General features: G+C 39.2%; 3 protein-coding genes across 8 annotated transcripts; 1 reads left to right on the top strand and 2 right to left on the bottom strand.

Moving 5' to 3' along the window:
* The first annotated feature begins 338 nt into the window (after nt 1-338).
* Nucleotides 339-3,938, top strand: LOC111470167 (E3 ubiquitin-protein ligase At4g11680-like). The gene is made up of 4 exons (XM_023115683.1): nt 339-952; nt 1,361-1,480; nt 2,362-2,653; nt 3,499-3,938. The coding sequence occupies exons 1-4, from the start codon at nt 498-500 to the stop codon at nt 3,658-3,660; spliced, it is 1,029 nt and encodes a 342-aa protein (XP_022971451.1). The 5' UTR covers nt 339-497; the 3' UTR covers nt 3,661-3,938.
* Nucleotides 3,939-4,636: 698 nt separating this feature from the next.
* On the bottom strand, nt 4,637-10,604 carry LOC111470164 (alpha-L-arabinofuranosidase 1-like). 3 transcript variants are annotated; one of them, XM_023115674.1, is made up of 18 exons: nt 10,416-10,604; nt 10,039-10,292; nt 9,478-9,662; nt 9,351-9,405; nt 8,972-9,183; nt 8,596-8,717; nt 8,374-8,521; nt 7,235-7,450; nt 7,106-7,151; nt 6,970-7,022; nt 6,743-6,887; nt 6,550-6,668; nt 6,391-6,462; nt 6,217-6,320; nt 6,068-6,124; nt 5,787-5,982; nt 5,551-5,697; nt 4,637-5,030 (listed from the first exon to the last, which is right to left on the bottom strand). In XM_023115674.1, the coding sequence occupies exons 3-18, from the start codon at nt 9,658-9,660 to the stop codon at nt 4,878-4,880; spliced, it is 2,028 nt and encodes a 675-aa protein (XP_022971442.1). In that variant the 5' UTR covers nt 9,661-9,662; nt 10,039-10,292; nt 10,416-10,604; the 3' UTR covers nt 4,637-4,877. The 3 variants fall into 3 exon arrangements, with proteins under 3 accessions (XP_022971442.1, XP_022971441.1, XP_022971443.1); XM_023115673.1 differs by having other exon boundaries at nt 10,039-10,604; XM_023115675.1 differs by having other exon boundaries at nt 10,099-10,604.
* A 386-nt stretch (nt 10,605-10,990) lies between these two features.
* Nucleotides 10,991-15,454, bottom strand: LOC111470165 (probable protein S-acyltransferase 4). Of its 4 annotated transcripts, none has more exons than XM_023115677.1 (7): nt 15,058-15,454; nt 14,780-14,871; nt 14,228-14,416; nt 12,919-13,227; nt 12,551-12,772; nt 11,896-12,440; nt 10,991-11,290 (listed from the first exon to the last, which is right to left on the bottom strand). In XM_023115677.1, exons 2-6 carry the CDS (start codon nt 14,831-14,833, stop codon nt 11,907-11,909), a joined length of 1,308 nt encoding a protein of 435 aa, XP_022971445.1. In that variant the 5' UTR covers nt 14,834-14,871; nt 15,058-15,454; the 3' UTR covers nt 10,991-11,290; nt 11,896-11,906. The 4 variants fall into 4 exon arrangements, with proteins under 4 accessions (XP_022971445.1, XP_022971444.1, XP_022971447.1 ...); XM_023115676.1 differs by having other exon boundaries at nt 14,951-15,453; XM_023115679.1 differs by having other exon boundaries at nt 15,382-15,449.
* Between the last annotated feature and the right edge of the window lie 333 nt (nt 15,455-15,787).

Genomic DNA, 15,787 nt, shown 5'->3' with positions numbered 1-15,787 from the left:
AAAGTTTCAATTGATAATTATTTTAATTTTTAAATTTTGGGATTAGGGTTTAAAAATAAAATTTTAAATAAATCATTCAAGGATGGCATTGGCGGCTAATAAATTAGGAAAAATTCCATTTTTTTAATTTTTTTATAGTCAACATCGTTGCTTAGAAATGGTATATAGTAATACGGCGTCGTTTCAGTCCCCCCCCCCCCCCCCCCCCCCCCCCCCCCCCCCCCCCCCCCCCCCCCCCCCCCCCCCCCCCCCCCCCCCCCCCCCCCCCCCCCCCCCCCCCCCCCCCCCCCCCCCCCCCCCCCCCCCCCCCCCCCCCCCCCCCCCCCCCCCCCCCATCCCCGTCACCGCCACCAGAAAGCAAAAGCCATCGCTGTAGCTCACCAGTTGCCACCCGCCTCAGCTCCCACATTCTCTTTCTCTCTCTACACAACTACTTCACCAGCACCCATTCTCTCTCTCTCTCCCGAATTCTCTCTCAACTGGAGGCGGAGGTCATAATGGAAGAAGAGCGAGCACTCAGACGCAGCGCCAATGGCGGTTCTTCTGTTCTTCGCCANCCCACTGTCAGCACCACTTTTACAATCCCTTTAACTCGCTACACTACCCGTTTGATTACCTCCGACCGCCACCGAGTCCTTTTGGCTGATTGCGCCGACCCTCGACCGGACGCTGAAGAAGATGATGATGACGAAGACGGCTCCAACGGATTCAATCACCGCTCCTTCTCCTACTCTATGCCCATTTTGGTTCTCGACGTTCTCTGGAATTTGGCCTTTGTTCTTGTCTCGATTGTTGTCCTCTTGTCCACGTTTCGTGAGCGCCCTTCCACCCCTTTGCGCCTTTGGATTTCTGGGTATGCCTTCCAATGTCTTCTGCACATTGGGTTTGTCTTCTTTGAGTACCAGAGGAGTATCCTGCACCATGGCTTTGAGGACCGTGCGGCTCATCGCAGGTAGGGAAAACAGTCTATTATGATTTCATTTCAGTGTTAGGGGAGGTTTTGTGCTGTTTGTTGGCTGTGGCTGTCTACATTGTTGACCTTTTCTAATCCCCCCTGAATTTTGAGCTTGAAATTTGAAGATGGATGGAGCCACTAATTTTTGCTTGTATGGTTTTTGATGTGATGAGGGGATGGATAATTGAGCATGCATGTTCTAAGAAATAGATGGAAAGGGGAAAATTTAAATTCTTTATTCGGTGTTTATTTTCTTGATTTCATGTTTCATTCAACCTGTAATTAACTTCGTATCATCTTCTCAAATTTAGTCTTCAACTTACCTGATGAACACACAACAATATACAGATCTATAAGCTGTACCAGCAAGCTTTGGACTAATTTGTTTTATCTTTGTCCTTCTAGCATAATGAAAAGGTTGGAGTCAATGAATACAATGACATCGTCGGTCTGGTGGGTCTTCGGATTCTATTGGATTGTCATGGGTGGCCACGCACTTCTCCAAGATTCTCCCCGGCTTTATTGGTAAGGACTTTGCCTTTTGACATGTTTTCTGATGGAGAAATGGTGTCACTGGCAAATTTCATCTTCTTTGAAAGTTGTTTCAACTGCCATCTTTTGGTTGGTTTTGCCTTTGAATTAACTGAATGTGTTCACACTGTTCAATCTGGACTTTACTTTTTTCTTTTTAGCAAACTTTCAACAAAGTCCTACGGAAACTGGTAGTTAAGTCATGGCTTTTCTAAATTAGGTTTCTTGTAATAATTGCATATCAAACTAAGCTGATGAGAGTTCGATCTCAAACAATTATACAAATGGCTATGCAAAAATTAAGGTATATCTTTAATATTCTGGTTCCAATCTCGATCATTCGGTTTTTGTGGGTCGGTGGGTGGGTTCTAGATCCTTTTATTCTCCTCTCTCGTATGTGAGAATCTTACAAGACCGGTGTCAATTCGAAAGAACGTTCTTGTTTTGCTACAAAAAGAACCTTGAAAAGGTACCAATGGGGTCTCTTTAGAGGTTGATAATGTTTCCAATACAATAATTGAACCTAAATCCTGTAAGGTTAATGTTGAGTTAGTTGATACAAGAAAATTGTATATATATATATATATATATATAAATCCTAAATGACATCAATACGAATGTTCCGTAAATAATAACCAGTGGATAGCGAGGACAAGGAAAACTAAGTAAATGCACTAAATTTTGTTACATCTGCTTTCTTGATCCAATCTGATACTTCGTCAACAAATGTATTTGAATTTCTTTCAAACCGTAATTTTGAAATTTTAGCTTTAATTGTGTTCACCTAAAGAAATCTAAGCTTTGATTTATTGTTGTTCGAATCATTTAGCCTCATTTGGAGCTTTGATGCTGAATATTTTTTGGGTCAATTGCAGGTTAACCGTGGTCTTTCTAGCATTTGACTTGTTCTTTATTCTCTTTTGTGTTGGGATGGCATTTGTTGTTTGCTTCTCTCTTTGTTGCTGCATTCCAATTGTAGCATTTGCATATGCCATGACTACCAGAGAAGGCGCCTCAGATGAGGATATCAGGACTCTTCCCAAGTATACATTTCGTCAAGCTCCGGTATTTGGGACATTTAACAAAGAACAAAAACCTGTCGGAGCAAGATTGGAGTTGGATAATGATCACCACATCAAAGAACTTGTTCTTCATCCAGAGGATTCGGTCAGCTACTTATCTTTTATTTCAAATCGTTAATATTTATATTCTATCTGGTTGATTGTTTATGATTCTATTACATCATTATTATCTCCTGCAAAAAGTCCCGGAAATTGCACGATTCAGATCTGCATGTGCATTACATATTATGTGCATGCAGTAGTTGATGATCATTCTAAAATTTGTGCGTATTTTGATTCTGTTCTCAGCTAGAATGAAGAGTATGTATTCCTTCTTGAACCATGAAAGATCCATGGAACTTTAAAAAAGGCCAATCTGGGTTCAATAATTGGGAATCTTGGTTATAATAACTCAATTTCTTGACTGCCTGCATAGATGGAAACAGAAATATCCTTTTTGTAACATTCCAAGCTCACCGCTAGCATATATTGTCCTCTTTGGGCTTTTCCTTTGGGCGTCCCCTCAAGGTTTTTAAAACGCGTCTGCTAGGGAGAGGTTTCCACACCCTTATAAAGAATGCTTCATTCTCCTCTCCAACCAATATGGGATTTGACAATTCACCCCCCTTTGGGGCCCAACATCCTCGAACCCTTATAAAAAATGTTTCGTTCTCCTCTCGAACCAATGTGGGATGTCAAACTTTTCTTGCTTATAGTAATGAGTAAAAATGTATATCAATATGGTTCTCTGTGTGCGCAATAGTTAGTGATTCTATGACAGGATGTACTTTCTTCATGGTGTGCAAATTTTTGTTTCGTTTCTCTCACTGGAATGTTCATCCTGTCATTGCTTTTGAATCATGGTAGTCTTTTTCTTGTTGCATTTATGCTGTTTAGTTGAGAGTTTTCCCTAATTTGAAGCTGAGTATTCAAATATTTACTTTTGTGTAGGAATGTTGCATTTGCCTTTCACAATATGAAGACGGGACGGAGCTCTATACTCTTCCCTGCAACCACCATTTCCATTGTGGGTGCATTGGCAAATGGCTTCGGATAAAGGCAACCTGCCCGCTCTGCAAGTCTAATATCCATTGGGGCGATACATTGGTTTAACCATCGGAACGAGCAACAAATCCAGCTGAGAATTTGAAAGTTAGGATTTTCAATTTCAGGTCAGATGCTTGTTGATCTCTGTCAACTAATGCTTTTAGAAACAGGGAGGGTGGAGAGTAGGAATTTAGCTGATTCCAACCTTAGGGAGATGTTTAGTTTCCTTAAACCCCATCTGTGGACACAATTTAATCTGAAAATTTAACTTTATTTGTATGTAAATTGATAGGAAAAGGTCCTTGTGCCTCTAATTTAATCTGCTATATGTGAATTCTTCTGTGTCAGTTTACTGGCTACTCTGTTTTCAAGCCTCTCGTCATAATTGAAGAGGGATAGGAAAGAGGGAAAACATAGCAGTGTGGAGAAAAGTAACCGCTTAAACCCACCTTTGCCCTCTCATAAACCCTTGAAGTAGAAATCATTCTAGAGGAGTGATTAGATTAAGCGATTAAGCCTAGGAAAGCAACATTCAGTTTCAGACAAGTTTGAACGATGATGACACAAAACCGTGGGATGATAGAATTGACTCTTAATAGCTTAAGGCTATTGGGGTGGATAGTTGTTGCAATATCAAATCGATACAGCAAGTGGAAGACAGGATTGAAACAGATGCGTAAATAGCAACAGCTCTACACAAGATCAAGCAGAGTATCTTTTAGTGGCGTTTTGGATATTGTCTTGCTTGGTAGGCCATGTTTTTCAAGAATTGGCATGATTCATGCCGCTTGGGAATTCCTCTTCTGGTTTGTTTTCAATGGACTGTATGTTTAAGTTTCTTATGTTAAAAACAATCCTTATATATTGTTTTAAAAGTTCTAATTTAATTTCTTGCGTTAAGATAGGTTAGTGTTAGGTTTAGCATGGTTGACAGCTGAATTTATTAAACTCTACAACCAACATGATCAAGCAAAGTGTTTTGGTCTTGAAAGATCAGCGTGTTTTCAAACCAAATCATTATCAAACGATACAAACAATCATCAAACGATATAAACAATCAGATGTTGTATTATGTAAATAGTATACTTATGTACAAGACGCTGTTATTGATGTTAAATCATAGGCCATAGACCACTGACCCCGACCCCCTGGACTCTGTATAATGAGAGCATGCTACATGCTTATTTCACTTTGGAACAAACTGCAAGGATAATAACACAGATCTCTTAACCTGTTCCATACATATGCTTTCACTGTTTTGCTTATCAGCTTCATATGCAACTTCAGATAGCAGATGTTGAGAACTGATGATGGCTTCCAGGCATCCTGATAGTGTTGGATTCAATCAACAATTCAAATGAAGTTATAGAATGTGATAAGATAACAACGTCCATGTTTTCGGCAGCTGTGTTAAGCGAAGCTTTTAAGGGAAGGACCTGCCATTCAGAAACGCCACACGCTCAAGCTTGAAGTGATAAGAGTTTCACCAAAGAATATGCTAATTAGCTATCTGGGTGTTAAAAATAGACCTCGGGATAAAGAAACATTCTTTATGAGTGTGGAAACCTCTCCCTAATAGAGGCATTTTAAAACCTTGAGGAGAAGTTCGAAAGACAAAGTCCAAAGAAGACAATATCTGCTAGCGGTATGCTTGGACGGTTACAAAATCAGTTTCCTATCATGAAGCCAAGGGTCTCTGGTAGATACGCTACTGATGCATTAAACCTCACAGCCTCCCACCCTTCTCCAACAACTTCTTTGTAACGACCTAAGCCCATTGCTAACAGATATTGTCCTCTTTGGGCTTTCCTTTCCGGCCTTCTCCTCATGATTTTTAAAATGCGTCTACTAAGGAGAAGTTTTCACACCTTTATAAAGAACCAATCGATGTGGGATCTCACATTCTCATCCTAAAAAACATGCAACTGTCAACATCAAAAGGGGTATATGAATTACCTTCTTCGGGTTGTTCAAGGAATTCTCATCCATTAAATTAGCAGAAGTAAGAACAGTCTGGGAAGACCCAGATTTCCTAATGGAGTAGCCATTCAAATTATATACAGATATCTTGAGATTCACTTTGTTGCTTCCAAAGTTAACAATCTGCAAAAGATCGATGTTTCACAATGATTACTTTTTAGTATGCCATGAAATACAAGTGAAAGCCCATATGGATATGCATACATACATACCTTGATTCTAAGATAGTAATTGTTATCATCCGCATTTTTCCATACAATGGAAGAAGCGATTAGGGAAGAAGAATTAGCATCCAGTGTTGTATCAAGAAGAGTTGCTCCACTTGATGCGGCAAAAAATTGCTGCATCCAGTAGCTAGGAGTTCCATAAAGGTGCGATGAGTTGAAGACAATAGCATCCGGATTCCACCTTTTGAAACAAAGTTTTCCATTTTAATGTATCAATCAATGATCATAATATTCATCACAGATGATGAGGCAAGACAAAGTGATACCTTCTGTCATTAGTGTTCACGAAAAGTGGTGCATAGCTAGCCATTTCAACAATATCACTGCAAAAAAAGAACAAAAACAAAATCTCACAAGTTCCTTTCCACCTAGTTTTTCGGAGCATTCATAGAAACATTTCAAGATCTACCAAAACCTGTTCTTCTCAAGGCCAATGAGAAATCCAGCTTCAGCGATGGCTGCAAGGAGACTGCCTGTGCCAGCGTCTGAACCTGTCACCGCATACTCGCTCACAAAAGCCTGCAGAGAAACCGCAGAAGTTGGTTTGTATTCTCTTCTATATTTAGAGAGAAAACGGAGAGAGGCATACCTTTGGACCAGTACGTGATGTTTTATCAAACTTATGAGCCATTGAAAACATTTGGTTGGCTGAGGTATATATCTAATCAAGGGAAAATTAGTATGATATCAATTTGTACATCCAGTCTGATTCAAAAAATAACAATATGAAATCATAAAGAAAAATTACATGAAAGTCATAGTAATCAGCTGGGTGATCCAACTTCACAGAAGATCCATCACAGTTTGAGATTATTTTGATGTCAGGATAGGCACGTTTTAGAGCATTGTAGATCTTGACATAGTTTCCTGCTCAAACTAAACTTGTTTACAAAAAAGGAAAAATTAAAACCTGTGAAGAAACTGAAGTTGTTAAAAGAAACCTCTGTAGTTCTTTTTGCCACAGTCCTCATTTCCAAGGGCGACATACTTTAAGTCGAAAGGTTGTGGATGTCCCATTGCAGCCCGAACAGAACCCCAAGTGGAATTAGGATCTCCTCTTGCAAACTCGATACTGTCGAGGGCTTCCTAAAATCATTACAACATGGTTAGATAATCATAAAATAGCTGGCTCATAATTTAGCAGAAAATGAAATGATTGTGAGCTGACCTGCACAAACGGTGAGATATTGGAAGTGTCTACCTGGTCTTGGTGGCTGATTCCTAAGAAGATCAAATTAGATAATGAGCAGAAGAAAATAAATAAAAGGAGAAAGATGATAAGGAAGATAACTATCATGGATTACCATTATTGAACACCCAAACTGGCGCAGCACCAAGATCTTCTGCCAGCTGCAAAGATGAGCTTAAGATATGATGATATACAACCAGCCTTGAGGATGAGTATCAATACTAAAATTAAATACGACACTCACTTGGAGAAATTCAAAATAGCCGAGCCCATCATCAGTCCAGTACATCCAAACATCACCAAAGTGTCCAGGTCTCTGTTCCCATGGTCCAATGGTTTCTTTCCAACGAAATGCATTTCTTAACCATTCACCTTCCACAAAGCATCCACCTGGAAATCTAATGAATCGGGGTTTCAAATCGGCCATCATTTGGACTAGATCATTTCGGAAGCCATGACCCTGCAGAATGAGTGGTTACAACAGTAAGGAAAACCAATGTCGAAGAGTAATGCATATGAACCAATTTAAATGCATATGGACCATTTTGAATTGAGTTTCCAAATGGGACAGTCGTGTTTATATCATCCTCAAAAGATACAAACTAATTAATGCAGTATCTAAAGCCATAACCAAAAAACTATAGAGAAAATTATGCAAAGACCCAAACTCATGCAGTCCCATCAACTTGGTGAATAGTGTTGGATCAAACATTGTAATTCTAAACTTCAATCTCGAGTAACTTCTTTTAATAGAAAACCAAGAAGATAAAACACTTCCTGAAAACAAGAAGATTCAGGATTCATAATAATTTCTAACATCTGCTACTTAAAAAAAAGAAAAAACGTATCTACTACTTCCCCTTGGACTTTTGGGCTCTCTTGGACTTCCCCTCAGGGTTTTTTAAAACGTATCTACTAGGGAGAGGATTCTACACCCTTATAAAGCATGCTTCGTTTCCCTCTCCAATCGATGTGAGATCTCACAATTTACCCCTTTTCGGGGCCAGCGTCCTCGCTGGCACTCGTTCCTCTCTCCAATCGATGTGGGATCTCACAATCCATCCCCTTTTGGGGCCCAACATCTTCACTAGCACATCGCCTGGAACCTAGTTCTAATACCATTTGTAACAGCCTAAGTCCATCGCTAGCAAATATTGTCCTCTTTGGGCTTTCCCTTCCGGGCTTCCCTTCAAGGTTTTTAAAACGCATCTGCTAGGGAGAGGTTTCCACACCCTCCCTCATAAAGCAGACTCCATTCTCCTCTCCAACTGACGTGGGATCTCACAAAAAGTTTATATAACATTTTACTTGTTAAAAAAAGTTGTAGATTTAGCTAGCTGATGCCTGATTTAAGCTACAAATAGACATATAAAGACAAAGTACCTTATATGTTTCCACAGGCATGGCAGATACTTGGTCAAACCATATAACTCCTTTTTTCGACGTTGTCAACTGAAGACGTGAATTATAATTAGTTTCTGTGGCAGTCAATAGAACCTCCATCTTTGACCAGTTCGACACATCAGAAGATCTACAAAGACAAGTAATCTATATTAAATTTTCATTCCAACAAGGAATTCTTTTCTAAAATTCAGATAACCTCACATGATGGATGCTGTTGCCAACTTTTTCAGCCCTCTTGAATCCGTGAGTGAAACGGACACATCAATTTCTCCCAAGGACCGAACAAAAAGAGTCACTTTGTATGCCTTTCCTTCTTCAATATTCTGAAAGAGAGAAAAAATTTGAGTTAGAAAAGGAACCAATTCTCAAGCATAAAAGGATGACAAAGAAACTTCTTGTAATGGCCTAAGCCCACTGCTAGCAGATATTGTCCTTTTTGGGCTTTCCCTTTTAGGCTTCCCCTCAAGGTTTTTAAAACACGTCTACTAGGAAGAGATTTCCACACCCTTATAAAGGGTGCTTCGTTCTCCGCCCCAACCGATGTGGGATCTCACATTTCTTCTGAAAGAGAACTTACCATGCCCCAGAATCCAGGGTTGTAGATACCAACTTCTCCAGTTGGACAGACATTGTTATCCCTACTGTCACACAACACCTCCATACGCAGTGCCACCTTATTCCGATCAAAGCAGGACGATCGATCCGTTGAAACACTTATACTCGACTCATCTCCAATGATTGACCAAGGATAAATATTAGACGGAGTGTTTGGACCCCCAGCTTCAAATCCTGTGGATGAAAGATCATGATTATATCATCAGCAAAGCCTTCATCCATAAGGACCAGAACATATACAAAATGGGATTCCACAGTTATTAATTCATTGTCCATCATCTTCTTTATGCTATGTTCATCAATGAGTAAAAAGAAAAAGGAATTAGGTTATCAGAGCTGACCTCTGTTGCTCACAAGCTCTGCCCATATTCCACCAGCCCCTGCATGATTAATTTCCTGTGAAACAAAACATAATGTAGTAATTTCAGAAAGAAGACCTTGCAATTCAGAAAAAGTATTCCAACCAACCTCAAAAAAGATTCCAAAAAGCGTGTCTGGAATCTGCCGTGCTGATGCTTCTGAAGCATTAACAACTAGCCGGATAGGCTGGACAGTGTCATCTCCAATGGCAAAGAATGTACTAACAGAGACAGCCACAATACCGAAGCATAGCAGAACATAATATGAGACTTTACTAGAAGCCATTAACATTGCTGCATCCAACGTTATCAAAACCAAAAAAGGAAAATCAGAGAAGACTCATTACAAGTCAATAAGGGACAAAATCAATAAAGGACAACACAACGAACGGTTTGTCCGTCCATCCATAGCTATACAAACACGTTGCCATTACACAGCAAACAGGATAAATTATAGTATCTATTTTGGCAAAAAGAAAATAACAGTAACAAACAGGACCGATAGTGATAGATTAAGCGACTAGCTAATGAGACTTGATAGAACTGAAATCAGAGAAGACCCATTTCAAGGAAAATGCAAAACCCAATTCACAAGCAAACCCTATTCTCAACACGATCAGACGAACAGCCAACATAATCAGTTCAAATTCAACAGGAAAGAGTAATGAACCTGCTGGAGTTTTTCAGGACATGAAATTGAGTTCAATTTGATAAACTCGAGATGGATTACCTCCTTAAGAAGACTTTGATCATCCCAACTGAGAGAGTACCCTGTGTTTCCTTGCTTTCACGCAAAAATTTCGAAAGAGAGAGAAAAACCCATCAGGGTGTGGAGTACAAGTAGAGCCCATCATCACTCCTACCAAGAATTGCTTCAATGGGCCCCCAACTCCACGCAGTGACCTTGTGAAACGCAGGACGCAACTGTAATTTGTGGGTTAATTTAGGAGAAGGATGAAGGCTTGTGTATCAGTGTATAGAGAAAATGGCGTTTAATTCGACCCCAACTTTTGCTTAAAGAAACAAAGATGAAAATGATGATTCTACCATTTTCGTTGAAGATGATGGTGTCAGCGATAACATTCCTATCCAAATGTCGCCATTTCTTTCGTTTTTATTTGCTTCAACGCCACGTCCCGTTCAGCATCAATGGTTTGGATCAAAGTGCATAAAACGCTTCCTGGTTTGGAATTGAGTGTAGATGGAAGATAGGGAAAGATTTGGGTTTTCACTGAAATCCGCCTCCTTTCATTGCAGTCATACTGTACTCTTAACGCTCAAATCATTTCTAGAAAAGTTTTTTTTTTTTACCGGAAGTTTATCCAATCCAACCTTAAATTCTGAGCTTAAGCTGAAAAGGTATTTAATTATTCATCGAATATATAATTTTGTTAATATGGTTTAGATGTTTTTAATGAAAGTATAATTTGATAGATAAATAATAATAAACGGTGCGTCCTACATTTTCAACCCGAGTGACACTTCACTCTTGACCACAAGTCATCCACTAATTTTTCAACATCAGTCGGTTCAAACCCGTTTACAAGGGGAAGGAGAAAGTGTGAGACCGCGAGGGAGAAAGAAGGAAGCAAGACAGATAGAGCTAACAAGAAGAAAAGTGGTAAAAGAAATAGAAGAATAAATGGATCAGTGTGTGAATAGAATCTGAAAGTGGCATGTGGAATTTGAGCTTTATTTTAAAGCCACTTTGGATACATGAAAACGTAAAGCAACCAACATGTTGAACAACGAAACAAAAAATTCCTCACCCACCACAATAAGCTTCTGATGTCCTCTACACTTCGCTTACCTAATCTACAGCCCAATCTTTCTTAACCCAATCTTCCTCCCTGCTTCTAATCACAACAGCAAGCGTTTATAGCTGCACGTTGCTCTTCCCTGCCTCCCCAGAAAAATGGAACCTGTTCCACCAAAAATCTTGTACACAACTTTCATGAACATATAGACATGTATGTGTTAGATGAAGTCCAGGAAATGTCTAAACAATGATCATGTACATATATAAGTTGAATCATATAAAATGATTTCGACTACTACTTTTAATTCTGTCAAAAGATGACTTAACAATAGAGTAAATGAAGCCAACTTGAACATAACTCAATTGTCTCAACATTCTCCTGCATCCCTTACAAAATAACCACATTACCTACTCATCTTAAATTAATTCTAATAGTAAACCATCCCCATAGACCAATACATATATTTTTAGTATGTTTTGTCCTCACTCACACGCTTAACTTTGGTTTCTTATAATTGGGTCAGTGAAGATGCGTCTTGCTAGTATAGATCGTAATTATCGATTCTTTTAAACCTTTCTTAAACATAATTTCATATCCTTTGGATCATTCTCAATCAGATTTGGTCTTTGTTCATTCATGCATTTCCCTGACAAAGATGTAGGTGATAGTCTAAACGATCAAAATAAACATACATATAGAAAAAATGACACAAGGAAACTCATGTAAATCAACAACAAGAAACTTATTAATGTGTTCAATAGGTATACCTTTTTAACGCCTAAAACTTGAAAGCTTCAACTTGAGGTGAGTCATTGGCATCCTTGGTCCCATCTGTGTTAACCCCACCAGGGATGGAACTTTCTACGGCTACTTCGTCACTATCTTCCATTGATAATTCTAGCTGAGGATCAGGTATTCCATCACTGCCACCTTCTTCAAGTTCCTCTGCCTCTCGGTCAAGACGAAACAGTGGATCAACATGAGGTCTCTCTCCTTCTACCATCATTTTCAGATCATCTTCCAGGTCGTCCATGTATTCGAATCTCCTCAATATGTCAGGAGTTGGGAACGTCTCATCCTCCAAATATTTAGTACCCCTTTCCATATCAAGTTTCTCCTTCGAGCTAAAAATACCTTCTTCAAGATAAGGAGTAACGCCCATCATCATGTCATCCTCCTCAACAATGGATCGGAACTTATGTGATGACGGTGGAATTTTCGAGAAAAATACTTCTCCAACGTTCTTCATTGTTCCTTTATTATATGGATTCTCCTTCTTGTCGTACCGATACCGGAAATTCTCATAGGTAGTCTGCATTAGAATGACTTTATTAGGATAAGCAAGCAAGTATAGTATTAAACACTAAACTACTATTTGTATGTATAAATTGTGAATTGAAGTGGGTGAGTATAGAAAACTACCTGATTTGTGAGTACAAGATAAGAATGGAATACAGAAAGGCCACCAACGAACCAAAAGGCAATGAAACAATACACTACTAGAATATCTGAAAGGATGTCTTTGGACACAGCCTTGAAAAAGGCTTCTTGATGATGAATAAGGATGGACAACGAAAACGACAACACGTATAAACACAAGATTGTCGAGGTCGTTATGAACATGAAGAAGAACCGATAATTACGCTGCAACAGTAACAACAATGGATCTAATAGTTAGAATTCAACAAAATAAATGAAATGAAATGAAACCTCTAAGTGCTTTCAGAATTATGCTAACAAAATTTGAGGCAAAGTTTAATAAGATTGGTTTAAGTATATGAATATCTTACTATTCCAATGCACTGCCCAACCCATGGGCAGTGATGATCAAATCTCTGAACACAATTGTTGCATATGGAACAATGAGATGCACGAGGAGGGCGATAAAATAAACAAGTGTCACAGTACTTGACTTTTACTGTATGACCATTTATAGTCACATCTTTAATCCGAGGGATTTTTAGATGTGGGGTTCTTCCATTGATCCATTCCACGGATGGTGTATTCATGTCATCTAGTTCATCTGACTCAAGAGGCCTTGAATTTCGAGGCAGTATTCCAGGATCTCTACTAGAAGTCGCGAACAGAAATATCAAATCCTGCACATTTTACTTGCCATGTGATTTTCTGATTCAAATTAAGGATAATGAAAATGCACTGATTTTACCCTAAATTTCTCATCAGCCTTTAGTGTGAGTTTAGAATGACTAGTAAGTGAAAAATGAAACACGCTTTCAATAAGCATTTTGAGAATACTTTGAGAAGAGTGTTAATCAAGAGTAACCGATGTATATCGCTCAGTTTTAGAATTTATTATGCTGTCAATAATCATGGAACTCTAACCGCCCAAGCCCACCTCTAGCAAATATTGTCGGCTTTGGTTTGTTACGTATCGTTGTTAGCCTCACGGTTTTAGAACGCGTCTGCTAGGGAGAGGTTTCCACGCCCTTATAAGGAATGTTTCGTTCCTTCTCCAATTGATATGGGATCTCACAATCCACTTCCCTTGGGGAACCAGCGTCCTCGCTGGCACATCGTTGGGTGCTTGGTTCTGATACCATTGGTAAAAGCTCAAGCCCACCACTAACAAATATTGTCCGCTTTAGTCCGTTACGTATCGCCGCCAGTCTCACGGTTATAAAACATGTATGCTAGTGAAAGGTTTCCACACCCTTATAAGGAATGTTTCATTCCCCTCTCCAACAAATGTTGGATCTCATAATCCACCTCCCTTGAGGGCCAGTGTACTCGCTAGCACTCCGCTCCGTGCTTGGCTCTAATACCATTAGTAACAACTCAAGCCTACCACTAACAAATATTGTCTGCTTTGACCCGTTATGTATCGCCGTCAACCTCACAATTTTAAAACGCGTCTGCTAGGGAGCGGTTTCCACATCTTTATAAGGAATGTTTCGTTCCCCTCTCCAACTAATGAGAGGTCTCACAAAAAAACTCGAAGGACAAACTACAGATAACCATGGAAGGAAATATTCTATACAGTCTCATCTCTATAGTTTTCTTTCGTTCTTTCAAGCTCTTACATTCTAATTGCATAGACCACCTTACTAAGAAGACGGGCAAAAACAAATTAAAACTCACCAGAAAAGTGAGGGCGAGACCTCCAAATAATACAGGATACCAACGAGCGTTCCCAGGTGGTTCAACATCGTGGATCTTCAAATATATCTTTACGCAGAAAGCAACTGCAGGACCAGCAATAAGACATATGGAGAGAATCAGAGATGATACGTCAGGGCCAAATATCAATCTCCCACCACAGAAAAATCTCTGAGAAGACACAAAAAACGAAGTATCATCCATTTGAGTAATATTACATTAATAAACAAATAATGTATGATATGATATGATATCTGTTCACGAAATACAGAAGAATTCTACTAGTTCTTTATATTCAGATGAATATCATACAACGCAGAAACACTCACAGATACAACTTAGATTTTCCTTCAACGATCTCAGCTCATAAACAGAGTCATCAAGTTGAACTTGAACAAAATTAATCAATCGTAAAGAAAGAAAGAAACAATGGCACTGATAGATACATCAAACACTATCTCAAATCCCAAATGTTGAATCAAATAATGAATACAAAACAAACCCATCAAGCAAAACAAAAGGGTAAGAACGCACATTACTTCCCCTCCAAACTTGGTAAAGTCTCAAGAGGTTGTTCGGCGTGGCCATACCGAGTCCGGTGAACGATCCACCCAACTCGGAGAATCCTGTACCCAAAACACAGTAAGAACAAAACACAAACCCTTATTCGTTCACCAAAAAAGTCATCGATTAAAACAGACGAACCCCCAAATCAAGACCCGACTCAAAAGACGATTCAAGAAATCAGAAACATCCCCTTCAGCGGTAAGATCTTTTTCGACACACAAAACGAAACTAAACTACGTGCGTACACATGAGAAAGAAAAATAAACGTTGAATCTTAAAGCGCGGAAACGATGGAGGAAGGTTCGGAGGGTTTTCGATCAAAAGCCAGCTGAGGCTCTCTGGGTCTGCTCGTGGAAAAAATGGGTTGCAGAAATTGGAAGAAGAAGAAAGAGTAACCCAAGAGAAAGGTTCGTCTCTGTGTGTTGTGAAAACGATGAAATGGGTTTGATGGCATTGATGTGTTAGGCGGCAGTTTCAATTTCCCGCGGCATTCGCGCCCGACGCACCCAACATTCTTTGTCGATTGGAAAAATAATAATGGAAATTTTGGGAGCTTTCAACTTCGCTACCTCCAATCCAACTCCATCGTTCTATCCATGAAACGTGCTGTCACATACTCAACCTCCTTTCTTTCTTTAATGGCTTTCCAATCAATTCTTATTCCACGGGATTAACTTCATGTTGGTTGCTTCATTGTCAAGTCATCTCAAATTTCATATCTTTTTTTTTTCTAAGTACAATAATTATGAAACAAATACATTAATTTGTACTTAACCAACTTCTAGTTTTTATTATCATATATATATATATATTTTCACATCTCATTTGAGTTAGATGATTAATTATAATAGAAGTAGACAATATAATCACCATAGTAAAAGGAATTTTTTGCCCAAGTGTAAAAAATGCCGAATTGTCAGCTAGCTCTTCCCCTTTATCGGCTCATTCATTATGCAAGCAAGCAACCGTTCAACG

Source organism: Cucurbita maxima, unplaced genomic scaffold (genome assembly GCF_002738345.1).
Source record: "Cucurbita maxima cultivar Rimu unplaced genomic scaffold, Cmax_1.0 Cma_Scf00043, whole genome shotgun sequence".
Taxonomy (NCBI): domain Eukaryota; kingdom Viridiplantae; phylum Streptophyta; class Magnoliopsida; order Cucurbitales; family Cucurbitaceae; genus Cucurbita; species Cucurbita maxima.
Note: the sequence above shows the minus strand (reverse complement) of the source record. Positions and strands in the feature narration are given on the sequence as shown.

Coding starts and splice junctions, on each gene's coding strand:
- LOC111470164 (XM_023115673.1), bottom strand. CDS start 9,660: ATGTTAATGGCTTCTAGTAAAGTCTCATATTATGTTCTGCTATGCTTC. Junction 9,406..9,477: donor TTTTTGGAATCTTTTTTGAG/GTTGGTTGGAAT, acceptor TTTGTTTCACAG/GAAATTAATCATGCAGGGGC. Junction 6,669..6,742: donor TGGCAAAAAGAACTACAGAG/GTTTCTTTTAAC, acceptor TAGTTTGAGCAG/GAAACTATGTCAAGATCTAC.
- LOC111470165 (XM_023115678.1), bottom strand. CDS start 14,833: ATGGCCACGCCGAACAACCTCTTGAGACTTTACCAAGTTTGGAGGGGA. Junction 14,417..14,779: donor AAGTTTGGAGGGGAAGTAAT/GTGCGTTCTTAC, acceptor GTGTCTTCTCAG/AGATTTTTCTGTGGTGGGAG. Junction 12,441..12,550: donor ATCTTGTACTCACAAATCAG/GTAGTTTTCTAT, acceptor ATTCTAATGCAG/ACTACCTATGAGAATTTCCG.